Here is an 18,278-nt window from a genome sequence, read left to right as displayed (position 1 = left end):
CAGTTCAATGGTGCCTACTCACAAGTAGGTGATTGCTGCCATTGCTGGCCAATCCTCTGCACACTTGCTTGGACATAAGGACCATTGTGTTTGTCTGATGAGGGTCACTCCCAAGCGAGTGTAGTGTATATAGATTTGTAGCTTTAATATTTGGAACAGGTTCTGGATCTCAGCTCCAGGAATGCTTGCCTACTTCTTTAAATGAAGTCCTGTATATAAGAGCCTTCAGGAGTTGAGCCCCAAATTAAAAATGTTTTAAAAGGGAGATGAATGCAAAAAAAAAGTTGTTCAAGGTAAGGGCAGCGGCTTCAAGTTTGCACTGCTCATGTGTCAGGCGCTCCAGAAACCTACTAATTTTGACCCTTGGCAGCTGCTGTGGCCAGCTTGCATTTGTGATTTAGTGTGTTTGCTCTGCTGCTTGCTGGAGCGCGGTGAAGGCAAAGGAGACGTGTTGCAAGATGGTGAGCAAGGGAGAGGAGTTGGGGTGGTGTTTCTGTTGGGCTGGAGGAAGGGTGTTGATCCAGGGGCCTGTTTTTCTGAAGGACAGAAAGGTGGCTTTGGGGTGCCAGGATTCTAAGCAGAGCTCTTAATTTGAGGTGATATCTTCTGGTTCTCTGACTGGGAAGGTGCTTTCAGTGCCAAGGTGTACCTTGTCATTTCATTTCAGTTCTCTCAGTTTCTCATTTTTCCAATCTTAAATTTGGTTCTCCACATATCTGCAGCAATTTGTGATATTTTTTCTTAATCCTCATGAACATTTTTCAACATTTTAGTGTCAATTTCTCCCAATAAACACATTTCTCGATGCAGACCCAGGGGACAAATATGACCCTTGAGGCATCTCTGTGCAGTCATTAGGACTTAGCCCAGGTCACATCCCTCACTGGTCCCTTCTCTAGTGATTCCCCCCCCTAAACTGTGATTCCTCCCCCCTTGAACACTTGAAGTTCAAGTGTTTCCTTGACCTGTGATAATACCTCTTTTTTGCCAGGATGGAGAGTGGTGTGCGTTTGACCACACCCGCTTTTGCCACACTCACCCATTGGAACAATGGTGGATGGTGCTCATTGGCACTGCCAAACAGGGGTGTAGTTGTGCAGGGTCTTGGGGGGGTGTCTTAGACCCCTTACTTTTTTAGGAGCAGGGTCTCTAAGACTCTAGCATCCTGTGAGCCAATCGGCATGAAAGGGGAGAGTGTTAGCCACTGAGAAGGGTCTTCCAAAATGCTTCCTTCTCCTTTCCTGCTGATTGGAGCCAATCAGAGTGAAAGGAGGTGAGTCAAATCCTGAGAAGACTCTTCTCAGTAGCTAACACACTACTCTTTCATGCTGATTAGCTCCTAGGAACATCTATTGTGGTGGACGGAGGCAATAACTAGGATCTCATTCTCCACCCAGCAGCAAAAAAGGAGGGGAGGGGCTATGACTATCATGAAGGGACCCTGCACTTGTGAATTGGGGCAGAAGATAGGGAGGCCAACAGTAGTTGGAGGTAGAGTCAATGACAGGCAGAGCCAGCTAATTCTAGTTTTACTCCCATTCTCCTCCTTCCTGGGTTTTATGAGGGCAATTGTATTCAACTAAGCTTGACTCAGAATTAAGGATGGGAGAGATCTGATTGTTTGCATTGCAATTTGCCCTTTTTGAAACAATGTGAGAAGCGAAACAGCCATCCTTCAAAACCTGCACTTAACTGAATTTTGCAATGCAGTTTGACAACAAAAATGCATATGTAAGGGGAAAGCGTGCATAAGAAATGAACACATGAGTGAAAATAACATGCACGATGCATGGTATGAGGGAAAACTGCAAAAACTTGTACACTAGTCAAAACTGCAGACAAATATGTGCTTATGAGGAGAAATTAGCACTAAAACTTTCATGAGCATTTCTCAAAGAGGAAATGGCTGTAGAACTGTGGAGAAAAAGGAGGAATGGAAATTGACGGATCTTTCCATCCCTGCGCAGGATAGACCCACTGAAATCAGTGGACCTAAGTTGACCTGACTCATTAATTTCAGTGGGTCTGATCTGTGTAGGACCAACCATGGATACAGCCCACTGAGACTGAGAAGGAGGAAACAGTCAAGCAGTGCCACCCTCTGGACTGGTTGTAAGTGAGAAGGCAGGTGGGTGAGGACACACCCTTGCTGGAGAAAGACCCTAATGGATCAGTTTCCATTGCAGCGGAATGAAGTCCTTGGAAGGTTGCCGGCAAACGGATGTAGCCCTTGGGCGTCAAAATGCTCCCCACCTGCTGCGTGTGCAAGGAAAGGAATACATTTCTGTAGGTTTCCTTTTTGTGCCACCTGAGAGGTTCTGCTGCTATTAGGAATCTCAAAACAGTCTTCAGAGCGCTGGGTTGCAATCTAAACTCACTCACTAGAGAGAGAACTTCCATTGAGCTTAGTAGGACTTGCTTCTGTGTAATAAACATGCAGAGGATTCCGGTTAAGAGACTCTTGAGTACATAAGACCACCCTAGACTTAGTTAAGATTGGGCGCATTCCTTTCATGGTCATGTGACTGGCTCACAAGATTTCGGCAAATCTGTTCTTGGAAGTGCACGCGTGTTTGCAGAACTGGGGTGATTAAAAAGATAAACTATTGACAGAACAATGCCTCGGACTTTGCCATTTGTTTGGTTTGTGTTGTAACAGGAAAAAAAGGCTCCAGAAATACTTTGCCAATTAGGCCTAAAAGAGTATGATGTCAAATTACCACCTCTGTGAAAGACGGGGAGGGGAGAATCAAAACTAATGCCAAAAGCTACATGTCCCCTGTGTTAGAATTTGGCAGAAAAAAACCTAGACATTTGCCCATCTTGAGTTGTGTGTTAAATATCATTTTCTTTTTTATTTCTTAAAGCATTTTCCTCTCACTCTTCAGCCCAAAAGGCCCCCAGAGCTGCTTATATAAGATCAGTATCAAACAAGCTAGCCCCCACCCACAGGCTTACAATCTAAAAGACATGGCATGTGAGGAAATGGGGGTGCGGAGGGAAGAGGAAAGCAAGCAAAACCCGGGCACCAGTTCTTAAGATTATCACATTCTTATACTGGCCAAGTATTTAACCCATACAGTTCCTGAAGCTGGATACCTTTTTGTTTTGCGCAGTATGGAGCTGAGGAAACAAGCACTTGTTTAATAAAACACCCCCTCATGAGATCATTCTAAAGTGACATTTGAACGAGGAACTCCCTGGCTAACAGCTTGCACTCTTTGCCATGATGCTACATCACTTCACTCCTGGAAGTAGCCATTCCATTTAGGCTACAGCAGAGGTAGAGAAGAGGCGTGCTGGGAATATGGGATGGAGTGACTTGCTCCTTTTCAGCCAGTCTGCTTGGTTTCTGTGCCCACTGACTCACCTGCATGGGATTCCTCATCACCTGTGGCAAGGATTCTTTAATCTTGGGCCTCCAAGTTGTTGGACTACAACTCCCATCAGCCCAAGCCTGCTTGCCCAATGGTAAGAAAGCAGCAGGTGGGGGTGAGCTGAGGGGCTGGTGCATTCTCCCTAATGGACCAGCCTCCACAGGTTAGGGATTATGGAGTTGTCGTCCAACAACATCTGGTGACCAAAGGTTGAAGAACACTGATCTACAGCTACCAGGTGAATTGTTATGCACAAGACACAGGCTGAGTTCAGGAAAATTGAACTGAAGTAATATACACTCAGGGTAGAGTTTGTCTCTCCAAGAATTCACTATGTGGAGGTGTTCACATGTTGCATTCGGTGAGCATACAATCTGCGTCCACAAATAGCTGAGTGCCACACTTGTACCATTATTCAATGAGTGTACAGTCATGTACACAATAGTTGAGCTGTATAAATCAAGAAGTGTACATTCTTTCACACAAACACTTGTCCATGTATAGAGACAGCTTGTGCCTGTGTTCAGTGTAATGTGCTATAAGCCCACTATCTCACTTTGCTGGTGTTGTCTTTGCCTCCGCTGAACTCGAAAAAAAGTTGGTGCTCATAATAGGAGACCTCCACATCCCACACCGATGCAACAGCCTCCCAGCCAAGTTCAAGAAGCTCCTGGTTCCGGGGAAGATCCAGCACATCCTATGCACTGGGAATCTCTGTACGAAGGAGACCTACGATTACCTAAGGACGTTGGCCGGGGATGTTCATGTGGTCAGAGGGGACTTTGATGAGGTAGAGGGGCTTCTCCAAAATTTGCTTACTGTCTTCAACCATGGGAAGATGTGAATGGGAGAGATGAAGGGAGTAGGGCAGCCATCCCGCCCCCCAACCCTCAACCCTCATATAAGGCAGCTTCATAAGTTTGTATATTTTCAGTGATTGCAGTGGTGCTGAGACACAACTGTTTTTAGTTTAAGATGAGCATCTGGTTAGCCACTGTGAGAACAGGATGCTGGACTAGATGGGCCATTGGCCTGATCCAGCAGGTTCTTATGTTCTTAGGTTTTAGCTTGGAAAGAAATACACAAGAAGAAGCCTGTGTGTCCTTTATTTATTTATTTATTTAAATGTAGAGGCGTGTTCATACACAGTTAACTCTGCCCTGTGTATTGGTTAACAACTAACCACCTTCTTTTACTTTCAGGGTATGAGTTACCCACAGCAAAAAATAGTCATGGTTGGGCAGTTTAGGATTGGCCTCATCCATGGCCATCAAGTTATTCCTTGGGGCGATCTGGCCAGTTTGGCGATTCTGCGGAGGCAGCTTGATGTGGACATCTTAATTTCAGGGCATACACACAAATTTGAGGCATTGGAGTATGAAAATAAGTTCTACATCAATCCAGGATCAGCCACGGGAGCCTACAATGCCATAGAAAGGTGAGACCAATACTCTTTCTGATGGGGACATAGGAAGCTACTTTATGCTGAGGTCAGATCCTTGGTCCATCAAGGTCATTAATGTCTACACTGACTGGCAGCAGCTCTTCAGGTTTCTTCCATACCATGCACTTCTATCATGTCACCTCTTGCTTGTTTTTTCTCTAAACCACCTTTTCCCAATCTTTGGGTCCCCAGAAGCTCTTGGACTACAACGCCCATCATCCCTGACCATTAGCTAAGATGGCTGAGGATGATGGGAGTTGGAGTCCAATAACATCTGGGGACCCAAGGCTGAAGAACTGTGCCATCTTGATTTGCACCAGTCCTTCATCCCTTGATAGCCACACACCAAATGTCCAGCTGGAAGATAGGAAGCAAATGAAGTGAGTACATTTGTGAATGTAATCCATGCTCTGCACTCAGATAATGCTGTTGCGGAATTCTAGGGTTGCATAATCCTGCATTCAGATATTCTACAACCTTATAATTCTGCAACAAAATCCTAGGGTATCGTTCCGTCCTCCCTTGGTTCAGACTGTTTTGAAGGAAGTCTGAAATCTTCTCATTGAGTAATTTCTTGAGTACTGCTATAACATTGCTAATATCATTTTGCAACTTGCAGAAATATCATTCCTTCATTTGTACTGATGGATATCCAGTCCTCCACAGTTGTAACGTATGTGTACCAACTCATCGGAGAGGATGTGAAGGTGGAAAGAATTGAATTCAAGAAGTCTTAAATCAACCTGTCTTTTTCTCAGAGCTTTTTTGCAACTAACTGATTTAACCTCTTAGAGAAGCCATGTAAACCCTTAAATGCCCGCAGTACATTACTGGAATATTTCAACAAGAATTTTGTACCTGAGTTGAAAATCATGGGAGCAATAAACCTGTTGCAAAATGAACTATATTCCAGTATTTGTAATAAAGAAGAAGAAAAAGTTGGGTCTGGAAATGGTGTTTGATCCACAGTACATAAACTGTAAATATCGATTTAGGATAAAGCTATTTCTGAAATGTGTGTCTGTAGGGCAGGATAGTGAGTACCTTTCACTGCAAGGGCCACATTCCCTACTGGGAAATGTTCTTAGGGCCACATGGCCAATAGTGGGTGGGGGCAATGGATCTGACTTGAATCTTTGGGTTGCATCCAATGCTAACATACTTGAAGTAGACCCATTGAAATGTATGGACATTTTAAAAATGTTAATTGTAATTTCATGAAAGAAGAAAGAGAAAAAGAGAAAAAAGGGGGAGAGAGGCAGAAGAACACCCCTTTCAATTCACATTAACAGAGCATTTAAACATGTATATATTCATTTTAGTCTGCACATATAGATCAACATATGCTGTCCAAATATGTATCTAGGCAAAGTTGGTCTTCATAAGAAGTACGCTGAAAAGTAACAAGGGTGTTCAGGTCATCAGACCATTGTATAATAGCTGAGGGGTATTTGTCCTCCCAGGCTCAAAGTACAAGTCTCCAAACAACCATTAGGGTATATAAAGTCCATTCTTCTTGCCCTGCCAATAATCCCACATAACAGGAATATCATTTTAAAAATGCATGGACGTCTGCAAATTTCAAGGATTTCGCCAATGCCAAGTTAGTACGGACAATGGTGTCAGACCAAAAAGAAAATAACTGGACGTGCCCGCATCATATGCCTCAATTTATGGGCATAACTAACGTAAAGCCATTAATTTTCAATGGGATGACTCTGAGTAGACTTTAGCTGGATACACCCCTTTTTACAGGATATTCAGAGCTTGACAAATTACTTTTTTGAACTACAACTCCCATCAGCCCCGGCCAGCAAGGCCACTGGATTGGGCTGATGGGAGTTGTAGTTCAAAAAAGTAACTTTACCAAGCTCTGAGTAGATTGCAGTCCAGCCCTACCTGTCATTCAGTCCAGGCAAGGGAAGAGGCACTATTGCAGTTGAAGGACAGACATCAAAACTGTAAGAGGTTGTGGAGCATGCCCAGTGAGAAGTATGGCCTGCAGAGATTCCCAGGGGCCAGATATAGAGGCCTGGGGGGCTGCACTTGCACCCTGAGGATCTCCATCCTTGCTGTAGGATAATACTTTTTCACTCTCTTAGGTAGCAGGTAGAGGTGGAGAGCAATAGCATGCTGAACTCACATTTGAGGATAATCAAGGACTTCTGTATATCGTACTCTATTGTACAGTTAAGCAGAAACCATGGCACATGAGTGGGGAAGCTGCTGCCCTCCAAATTTAATTGGACTACATCTTCCATCATCCCTGGTTATCTGCTGGCTGGTGCTGATGGGAGTTGAAGTCCAGCAACACACGGAGAGCCCACAGGTTTCCCCATTCCCTTCTTAAGACATGATGCTGTAAAGGAATATAGTCTTCTCTGGCGCTGGACTGTCCCTGTGCAGAGAACAGCTGCTGGGCAGGCAGGACCACAGGTTCAATAATAGAGCTAGGTCATGCGCAGAAGATCCAACGTCCATTCCCTGACATCTCTAGTTAAAAAGGATCTCTGGAAGTAGAATCCACCCAGCCTATGCTTCTAATGAAGGAGAGACCATAACCTTCAGAGGTGGTTGGCCCCACTGTTGAACAGCTTGCACCAACAGTTCTTCCTAATGTTTAGTAGGGGTGTGTGTTGTATGTACCCCAAAGTGGAGGCAAATTGGGATGATTTGGGGGAAGGTTTACATGTTTCTGAGTTGGATTGTGGCATTAACAAGGCATTTTAAAGCAGATCAGCTACTCTTGAAGCTTCTGGGTGACCCTGTGGCTTTGGCTGTCCAAAAACTATAGAAACCACCCTCTCTGTAGTTTTGCATATGAGGGTGAGCTGTGACATTTCATAAATATCTTCTAGTCTTACGAAACAGTAAGGAGGGCTATGGGAGTGCACAATCATAATACAGGCTGAAGAAACACTATTGTATATCTCTTTTTTTTATAACATGCATTTTAAAAAAAGAAAACAGACATAGGAACTGCATAACTGTCAATCAAAGGGCAGAATCCATAGGTTGTGTCCAATACTAGTCCTACTTAGAGTTTAGCCACTGAAATTAGTTGACCTAAGTTACTCGTCATGTCCATGAATTTCAACGGGTCTCCTCTAGATAGGACAAGCATTGGCTACAACTTCATGGACATAATCAAATTCACCTTAGGACAAGTGTGGAGAACCTTTGGCCCTCCAGATGTTCCTGAACTACAACCCCCATAACCCATAGCCATTGGCCATGCTTGCTGGGGCTGATAGGAGTTGTAGTTCAGCAACATCTGGAGGGCCAAAGGTTCCTCACACCGGGCTTAGGGGAACTGAGAAACTGAAGCAATTCTTTCCCATTTTCAATGACATAATATTCCGGGGCAGAAATGGGAGGGTCTTCTAGCGCTCATGCAGCCAATGAGCAAACAGAACATGTATTTGCATGCTGTGATGGATCACGAGTCCTGGAGCACTTTAAGACTGACAGACAAGGTGCCTACCAGAGCTACAGTGCATCAGGAAGGGGAGCGTCCTCAGTTTCACATCATGCTTTGCGCCATTCTTCTCCTTCCACTTATTACTTATTGCTCAGGTGAGTTTGAATTCTATAACTTAAAAAACATGAATTTGAGCATGCTCTTTAACACCCCCCCCACAAAAACCTATCTTGTTTTGATGTGCCGCAGAATCATCCTGAATATTAATTCCTGTCTTTTTGTTTCCAAGGTGTTGTCTCACAGCCTGTACTGACTCAGGCTCCCTCCCAGTCTATGACTCTGAGAAACACAGCGAGACTCTCCTGCAGTCTGAGCAGTGGGTATGAACGCTACTTCGTTGCATGGTATCAGCAGAGAGCAGGGCAGGCCCCTCGTCTTCTGGTGTATTCCGATAGCTCCAGAGCCAGTGGGATCCCCGATCGGTTCTCTGGCTCCAAATCTGGCAGCGACCGCTACTTGACCATCACCCAAGTCCAACCAGAGGATGAGGCTACTTACTACTGTGGTGCAGATCATGGCAGTGGCAGTAGCTATGTGTAGCCCACAGTGATACAGGCACAAGGGGAACTGATACAAAAACCTCTGCTAGGGGAGAGAAGGTTAGGGACTCACTTGATTTCATTTAAACAAAATCCAGAGAATTTTCAGAGAACTTAGCCATGAAGCTCACTGGGTGACCTTGGGCCAGTCACTGCCTCTCAGCCTCATGAAAACCCTATTCATCAGGTCGCCATAAGTCGGAATCGACTTGAGGGCAGTATATTTACATTTATGGGTTCCCCCAGATGACTCCTGTATTGGGCTTCTCCTTTTCTCTATGGTTTGCCACACACACACACAAACCCCGTTCATGCAAATCTGTTCTCTGGTCGTTGGCCTGGCTAGCTTATCATGTCTTGTCATAGGAGTTGTGATGGTTTCCAGCAAAGCTAATGGGTGGGAACAAATGTGCATGACTGGGACTTTCTTCAGTTTTGGGGTGAGTGAAAGAAAGAAGAAAACAGATGCCAGTTAGATACTCTTCTTCTGGAGCTCAAATACATTTTAATTTCCACCATGGCCCTAACCTGCAGTGGGGTGGGGGAGGCTTCACATGTGAGTGCCCTCTGTGTACTTGTGTGCACCACAGTTGACCTGTACACATGTACAGTGTTTCTCATGTAATGTGCAACAAGTGTACGGCCTGTGTACCTGCATACACAATAGTTGGCCTGTGCAAACCAACCACTGTATACTTTTTCACGTAAACACTTGTACATGCGGGGACGCAGCTTGTCCCTGTCTTGAGCAGTAACATGTGAACAAGGCTCTAGCCTTTCCGTCAGATGGAAGCTGGAACAGGATCTCCCCAGAGAATCCAAGTACCAATGAAGCGGGGGCTCATATGAGAGAATTGCCCTATGATAAATAATCAGGATCTAAGTCATTTGGAACTTTTCTAGGTCAAAAGGCTTTACATTTGCACAACTTTACATTGGCCTAGCTAGCACATCATATGTTGTTATAGGAGTGGTGATGGTTTCTGGCAAAGCCAACGGGTGTGGAGCCAATGTGGTGTAGTGGTCAGAGTGTTGGACTGGGACCCAGGAGGCCAGGCTTCCAATCCCTCCTTGGCCATGAAGCTCTGTGGGTGACCTTGGGCTGGACACTGTCTCTCAGCCTAACCTACCTCACTTGGTTGTTGTGAGGATAAAATTGGGAGGACGCGAACCATGTTTGTATGTCACCTTGCATGATTGGAGCATGAGATATTTCAATGGATGCAAATGTTTGAATGCAGGTTTGCTGACAGCAGCACCCAGAATCCTCAGGCAGCTGTAAGGGCCCAAGCGCCACAGCAGGGTCCATCACTTGCCCTGGTATCTACATTCTAGGAACTGCCTGCCAGCCATTTTAATGCTCCTGAGCAACGTCATACACTCAGGGGCATTGTGGGAAATTTAAAATGGCAGGTGTCTCTCTCCCCCTCCCCATTTAGGAAGGGGACATACCTTGCCCAGGCCCCCTTGAACCTGGAGCTGGGCCTGCTCACCTAGTCAGTCGGCACAAATGTAACACATACATACATAAGATGCCTATTTTGGTGTCTAGTTTCCTCAGGCAATGAGGAGAGTGGGGGGTGCACTGTCTACTCCTGCCCCCTCTGTTGTATCACCATTTCCATGCACACTGCCCTCTAATGGTTGGAAGATGAACGTCTGCAGTGGGGAGCCTATTATAGTGTAATATCTCAGTTAACAAAGTAGATACACTCCTGGGCATTACTTCTTTAACATAAACTTCAGTATCAGAAGTAGGAATAACATGAAAAGAATAGGGATAGGTTCTTATACCTGCTCATAGATGGTGGGGGCAGCTTCAACAGGGGCTTTAAAGGGTGCCTACCTGGCACCCCCTCCTTCCCCCTCCCCTCCTTCTCCTCCACTGAAACGTATAGGATCCTTCCATCCCCAACCCTGGGAGAAAGCAAGAGATCTCTTTAATGAAAGACGCAGGCTCCTCAGTTTACTGATAGCAAAGCAAAGTCACAAGGTGGTCAGTTTCACCTTAAAGCAAAGGCACAGACTTGAAAGTTTATCTATGGCAAAGCAATACTAGTCAGTTTCACCCTTTTAAAAAAGCCTTCCTTAAAAGGAGCTTAATTTCTGGAGGATTTATTTAACTGAACTATTACTGTACTCAAGGAACAGGGTTCTAGGGTTACAGAATTTTGCAGTCAGATATTCTGCCACCCTAGAATTCTGCAACAACAGAATGCCTGAAGGCAGAATTCTGCAACAGAAATTAACCTTCTACCTTCCTTGACTGTTATGGAGAAGTGCTAAAATATCCTTTATTAATTTTTATTGATAAGTCAGTATTGGTAATTTTATGACTAGTGCTGCAATTGTGTACTATGACTAAAACAATTAAATGGGCAGAAACTACTGAAAACATTGGAAGTCCACGATCTGCTAATGATTCCATTCTGTAGAGAAAATTAATGAATAGAAGAGGGCAATTCCAGAGAGGTTTGCAACTTGGAAGCAACCATATTTCAAGGCTTGCATATGAAGGTGAGCTGTGACATCCCATGAATATCCGCTAGTATTAAAAAGTAGGGAGATGATGGCAGGGTTATGAGAGCACACAATCTTAGCATAGTCTGGAAAAAGACTTCTGTATAGTTCATTTTTTTGTACTCATGCATATCCTGGGAATGAAGTGTGGAGTTGAGGCCATGAGTGTAATCATACCTCAGGAGAGTTGAGAATCCTAAGCAATTCTTTCTCATTTTCAATGACACAATAGCCCAGGATAGAAATGGGAGGATCTTCCAGTACTTATGCAGCCAATGAACAAGGAGCACGTGTATTTGCATACCGAGAGAGATCATAAGTCCTGGAGCACTTTAAGATTGACAGAGAGGGTGTCAACCAGAGCTACTGTGCTTCAGCCGACTGAGAATTCTCAATTTCCAATCATGCCTTGGGCCATTCTTCTCCTTCTCCTTCTTACTTACTGCTCAGGTGAGTTTGAATTCTCTAAATTTAAAAACATGAATTTGAGCATGCTCTTTAAAAACAAACAAAAAACTATCTTGTCTTGATGTGCCACAGAATCATTCTGAATATTAATTCCTGTCTTTGGTTTCTAAGGTGCCGTCTCACAGCCTGTACTGACTCAGGCTCCCTCCCAGTCTGTGACTCTGAGAAACACAGCGAGACTCTCCTGCAGTCTGAGCAGTGGGTATGAACGCTACTTCGTTGCATGGTATCAGCAGAGAGCAGGGCAGGCCCCTCGTCTTCTGGTGTATTCCGATAGCTCCAGAGCCAGTGGGATCCCCGATCGGTTCTCTGGCTCCAAATCTGGCAGCGACCGCTACTTGACCATCACCCAAGTCCAACCAGAGGATGAGGCGACATACTACTGTGGTGCAGCTCATGGCAGTGGCAGTAGCTATGTGTAGCCCACAGTGATACAGGCACAAGGGGAACTGATACAAAAACCTCTGCTGGGGAGAGGAGTCTTTGCCCTGCTAGAGACTCTTACTCATTCGGTTAAAAAAAAACATTTTCAAAGGACTTTTGCTCCTCCAGATGACCTACATGCCAAGCATTCATCTTGATTTCCTTGCACATAGCTTCCCCAGAGACTGGATTATATCCCATCTTTATTGAGGGTTTAATCTGATTTGTTTGCAGGGTGTTAATATGTCTTTCCATTCATTGTTCTTGCATTCAGCCCCATCACATCATTTCTCTCTCACGTTCCTAACTACAAAAAGTCGAGTGGTTTGGTCATGCTAGGGTGACTTGAATTGAGCAAACCTAAATTTCCCGATGTGACTTTGAGTCCTTCCCACAAAATAATGGCACTCCGGAGGCTCCGTTTCTGAAGATTGCCCTGGACTCCTGCTGGGAGGAAGGGTGGGATATAAATCAAATAATAAATCAAATAATAAAAATAAATAAGATTGGCTTTAGATGGACAGGCCAACACTGTCTGGCAGTGGCTCTCCTGCATTTCAGACGGGCTGTTCCCAGCCCTACCTGGAGATACCAGGGATTGAACCTGGGACCTTCTGCACCAAGGCAGAGCCTCTACTGCTGGGCTATGGTCTAATCATGTCTGGGATGAGAGACAGTGTCCATTGGCAATGACAGTGCGTGACCAAGCAGTAAATAAGCATAAGTTGCAAAAAACAGGTTGTAAGACAGTTAAGGAAGGGTGCCTGTCTTGCTCCAGCAAGTTCATAAGAATAAATGAAGAGTGTTGCTGGATCAGGCCAGTGGTCCATCTAGTCCAGCATCCTGTCCTCACAGTGGCCAAGCAAGATACCTCTGGGAAGCCCACAAGCAGGACCTGAGTGCAGCAACATCTCTCTCCACTTGTGATTCCCAGCAACTGGTATCCAGAGGCATACTGCCTCCGGCAGCAGACGTAGAAGGTAGCCATCGTGGCTAATAGCCATTGGTAGCCTTATCATTTCTGAATTTGTCTAATCCTCCTTTAGAGCCATCAAAGTTGGTGGCCATCACTGTTCTCTTGGCTCTTGCGTTGCTTAATGATGCACTGTGTGAAGGAGGAATGTCCCTTTATCTGTCCTGAATCTTCCAACATTCAGCTTCATTGGATGTCTCCAAGTTCTAGTATTATGGGAGAAAAACATTTTTTCCCCACCATATACGATACATAACTATTTACATTATCAGGTCCCCTCATACTTTCCTTTTCTCTAAACTGAAAAGCCCCAAGTGTTGCAACCTCTCCTTGTAGCTGTCCTCTCTCCAGGGCTGAAATATTCCCTTGCCAGTCCTGTCGGGTTCTGTATATAGAGCAGAAAGGTGACACCAGCTTATCCTTTGCCAGTGTGGCGTAGTTGTTAAGGTGTTGGGCTACGACCTGGGAGACCAGGGTTTGAATCCCCACACAACCATGAAGCTCCCTGGGTGACCTTGGGCCAGTCACTGCCTCTCAGCCTCAGAGGAAGGCAATGGGAAACCACCTCTGAATACCGCTTGCCATGAAAACGCTATTCGTAGGGTCACCATAAGTCTGGATCGACTTGCAGGCAGTCCATTGCCATTTTCCAGGCAACAAAATATTTCAGGCCTCTACCGCTGAGAATATTTCAGTGACGGGGTTTTATTTATTTAATAAAATTTATACACTGCTTGATTGTAAAAAAAACAAACAGACCTCTAAGCGGTTCACAAAAGACATAATTCATAGGGTCGGAACAAATAGTGAGACCCCCTATTTCTACTTCATCCAAGGAAGAAATGGGTCACATCTAACTAAGGGTTACTTGGAGTAGATCCATTGTAATTAATAGAGATAAAACATGTTCATTAACTTCAGTGGGTCTACTCTGAGCAGGGCTAGGATTTGATACAACTGAACCCTAGCAACCAGCACAGATTCTAAAGCATAGGCAGAGTGCAAGGTCTTTGAAGAGAGGTGTCTTTAGATAAAATAACTTCCTAAATCAGCAATGGGAAACTTGTGCCTCTCGATGTTGCTGGATGTCCCATCTAGCATGGCCAATAGTCAAGGATGATGGAAGATGTAGTTCAACAACACAAGTTCCCAATCCCTGTTCTCATTTATTTGATGGTTGTCCATTAAGGCTTTGTTGTAGACAAATGTTAGGCAGGAGAGTTTCCTCCCAAGTGCTACTAATTCAGGAAGCCACAAAAATAACTCAGTGAGGTCTGTGGTTTTTTAAGTGAGTTCAGCATTGGCCCATCAGGAGAGTTTGTGGTTCTCCATTCGCATCTAACTTCCTGCTACTTAATTAGGAATTTAATTCACACAGGCCTGGTTTGTTTTGGTCTCTTTCTTTAAAAAGTGTTAAAACGCTTTCATTCCTAGCCATTTGATAGTGGTGTGCAAATTTTAGAAACAATATCTAGACAGAACAAGCACAATGGACAAGAAAATCAAATAATGTGGCAGCAAGATCTAGATTAGAAAAGCATTCTGAGAGAAATTTAGCATCAATAATCATAAGCCTTCTGGGGGAGGGGAAGGTCCTTCAGGCACTTCAAAATGTGCAACAGGGAAGAGGCCAAAGAAACTTATATTGGAAAAGAGTTCTACAGTGATGGGGCTGCTGTGGAGAAGGCCCTGCTTCTTGCAGAGCAGGGGTGGGGAACCTCCAGATGTGTCTGGGTTCCAAGTCTCATCAGCTGAGCTAGCATGGCCAATGGTCCTGTGATGAATTCTGCGATTTTGTAGTCTTGCAAGATGACAAGGTTCTCCAACAGAAAATTATCTGCCTCGTCACAAATCTCCAAGTTTCTTCATGTAGTGTGATCCTAAGCCTATATATACGAAAGTAGGTCCTGCTGTGTTTAATTGGATTTGAGAATTGTAGCCTAAATAGATCTTCAGTCAGGTTTTGAATTGTATTTTAGATCTGTGCGGAGAGGCAGATTCAGCACAGCCAATGAGCAGGAGGCAAGTTTGCATGCCATCTAAACATGGACGATTTAAAAAGATGTGGGGAGTCTGTTTTCATCAAGGAACCGAAGGAAGCTGACTGACAATATGGCACAGGATTTGCTTCCCATACTTGTCACTTACTATACAGGTAAACTCAAACCTATTGCTCTCTGGTTCAGCTGTATATATTGCTGCCAGTTCTATTTGCCACCTTCAAACACTGAATCCAATAGCAAAAGTTTCAGTGGTAACTAGCTGGTTATGGAGCACAAATATTGTTAGATACTTTTATCTAAATAGTGTCTGTTTTATCTATATAATGTTTTAGATACTTTTTACGTGTTTTTAAATGTTTACACTATTTTTTTTTAATTGCATTTTTTTTTACCGGTTTGGTATTTGCTGCCCTGGGTTGCTTGGGAGGAAAGAAAGGATGTAAATGCAATAGTATAATAAATAATCCAATTTCTTCAGGTTCTCTTGCACAACTGACTCTGACTCAGCCACCTTCAGTGACTGAACCTCTTGGAAGCTCTCCTGCACCCTTACCAGTGGTGGGACATTGGTAGGCATTAGCTGGTTTCAGCAAAGACAGAGGAAGAGTCCATGATACCTGCTATCCTACAACACAGACTCTGACAAGCACCAGAGCGCTGGGATCCCGACTCGTTTCTCTGGCTCTAAGGATTCCTCCAGCAAGATTTGCTACTTAACCGTCACCGGCGTTCAGGCAGAGGATGAGGCTGACTATTATTGCCTAGCATTTACCGGTACCGAGGACACTGTGACCCAACCAAATGAGGAACTCAGTGAAAAACTAGCTGCCTTCTTGATAGGTTATTCAGGCATGAAGCAAACTTGCTACCGTTCAGTATGTCACTTCTAAAAATAGGCATTCGGATACATATTGTGTGTGTGTGCTGATATACAGTATGCATGTGTGTTGTCTTTTCGAATGTAAGCCTGCAGGGGCCTGCTTTTGACTCTGTACAGTGCTTAGTAGATTTTAGGACCTCTATGAAAATGGCTAATACTATAGGTAGTAGTAATAAATTAATTAAAAAAATGTAAGGAGTATAGCGCCAACATTTCATTAATCATTCTTTTCTGTTTAGTGCTTGCTGCATTCATCGATTTTGTGCATGCCTTCCCAAACTGATTTAGAAGCAACGAGAGTGTCTTTTTTTCTACTGTGAATTTTTTAAATTTAAAAATGCCACCGCAAAACATTGAAAAAGTTCATATTTATATGAATAAGATAAAATAATCCACTCTCCCCATACTGTTCAAATCGATCTATCACGCACACACACACAATGGGCTCTGTCCCTGCTCACTTCACCTGCCAACCCCACCTAAGGTCACCCTCCAAGGGTTGCCAGTGCACCCCCTCCCTCCCACCACGGGTCACCAGCTCTCCCACCTCCTTCCTGCACACAGGTCACCAGTATCCCCTCTCTCCCCATGGGTCATCATCACTCCCTCCTCCCCATAGGTCATCAGCCCTCCCACCCTTCCCACAGGTCCCCCTTCCCCTACCTCCCCTTCCATCCCCCAATGGGTCTCCCCCCACAGGTCTTCCCCCACCCACCAAAGACCAGGTCTGGTCAGGCCCAGCCATCACCAGGCACCTCGCTTGCCAGCTCGCTGTGGTGTCTCCACTGCCGCTGCCGGGCAACCTGCATGACTTGTGAGACCCCATCAGGTGACCTGCACAACTCACCTTCTGCTGCTGCCACCACCATTGCTGGGTGACCCATGCAACTCACTCCCCACTGCCCCTGCCAGGCACCTCGAGCGAGCAGCGTTGTCACTGTTCTGCCTTGCAGCATCACACTACACGTGAAGGCTTACAAAAACATTATATAGGAAGATATCGGAGTAATTTCTAAAAACAGTATCAAAATTATGCTCTTCTATTTCTGTAGTGAGGCTGATGGACTTGGTTACATGCTGCATACATAACACTTTAATGCTTTTAGTCGCTCCTGTTTCTTTGTTGGCACCAAAGGATATTTCTGAGAGTGGGCAAATAATTTTTTTGCTGCAGATCCAGAGATTTAGACTGAAGCTCCTTGCCAAAGTATCCCTTGCGTACCGGGTCACTTTGCCCTGGGATTTGCAAAGGGTATTTAATAATGATATGAATCTGAATACTCGTCTTGCAAGTTCTTTAGATCTGTGATCATAAAGTTATTACTTTAGTAAAAATCTTATTCTCTGATGCGTGGTACTTGCTATTCCAGCTTGCATCATTAGGGGGAGACGTTGATTCATTTTCTCCACATTTAACAGAATCAGACGATGTCACAGACCACTGGCACCCCTTGCACGTGTGGTATGGCAGGAAAATGTTTGACATGCAGGGGTACTCTTTCATTTTCGCTCACTCACGCATAGAGCTCAAGGGCCCGTGCACAGCTTCTCTAGCCTAGAATAAAGGGTAAGACTTGATCTAGACAAGTTAAAATTTGCATTTTCTGAAACAATATGAGAATCAAAACACAGCCATCCTTCAAAATTCGCACTTACTCTAATTTTGCAATGCAGTTTGGCAACCAAACAACGCTTGCGTAAATGCATATGTTAGGGGAAAGTGTGCATAAAAATGAATATATTAGTGAAAATAACATACAGATGTGCATTACATTATGAGAAAGTGCTTGCGAAAATGTGTAAATTAGTCAAAATGTCCCACAAAACTGTGTTTGTTGAGAGAAATTCATACTAAAGTGGTAGAGAATTTTCATGAGGATTTTTTTTAAAAATCACTAATTGGTACAGAGATGGGAAGAACTGAATTTAAGCTGGGAAAAATGAGAAACTGAGGGAATTGAAACTGACATATCTTTCCATCCTGGACGCAGATAGCACAAGCGAAATGAACAAGTAAACAGTCATAATAAAATAGCAAGAGCTAATCTAGCAAACCGTTCCAAGAAGGAGAGCAATTTATCATCAATAACCAAAAGCCGCCTGAAAGAGGGAGGTCCTTCAGGCACTTTTGAGGAGAACAACAGGGAAGAGGATAAAGAAACATATATTG

The 18,278-nt window shown here is 44.3% G+C and overlaps 1 protein-coding gene and 1 long non-coding RNA gene across 4 annotated transcripts; both read left to right on the top strand.

The window, feature by feature from the left end:
* Positions 1–249: 249 nt before the first annotated feature.
* LOC133373292 (vacuolar protein sorting-associated protein 29-like) lies at positions 250–5,723 on the top strand. 2 transcript variants are annotated; one of them, XM_061602830.1, is made up of 4 exons: positions 250–293; positions 3,976–4,167; positions 4,580–4,815; positions 5,441–5,723. In XM_061602830.1, the coding sequence occupies exons 1-4, from the start codon at positions 267–269 to the stop codon at positions 5,556–5,558; spliced, it is 573 nt and encodes a 190-aa protein (XP_061458814.1). In that variant the 5' UTR covers positions 250–266; the 3' UTR covers positions 5,559–5,723. The 2 variants fall into 2 exon arrangements, with proteins under 2 accessions (XP_061458814.1, XP_061458816.1); XM_061602832.1 differs by lacking the exon at positions 250–293 and adding an exon at positions 300–461.
* A 2,590-nt stretch (positions 5,724–8,313) lies between these two features.
* On the top strand, positions 8,314–12,028 carry LOC133373295 (uncharacterized). 2 transcript variants are annotated; one of them, XR_009759642.1, is made up of 3 exons: positions 8,314–8,397; positions 11,594–11,811; positions 11,941–12,028. It is a non-coding gene; the product is annotated as an uncharacterized LOC133373295 (long non-coding RNA). The 2 variants fall into 2 exon arrangements; XR_009759641.1 differs by lacking the exon at positions 8,314–8,397 and adding an exon at positions 8,579–8,622.
* Positions 12,029–18,278: the final 6,250 nt, after the last annotated feature.

The sequence above is a fragment of the Rhineura floridana genome, chromosome 19 (genome assembly GCF_030035675.1).
Source record: "Rhineura floridana isolate rRhiFlo1 chromosome 19, rRhiFlo1.hap2, whole genome shotgun sequence".
NCBI classification, from domain to species: Eukaryota; Metazoa; Chordata; class Lepidosauria; order Squamata; family Rhineuridae; genus Rhineura; species Rhineura floridana.
The sequence above is the reverse complement of the archived record's forward strand: the minus strand, read 5'-3'. Positions and strand labels throughout refer to the sequence as shown.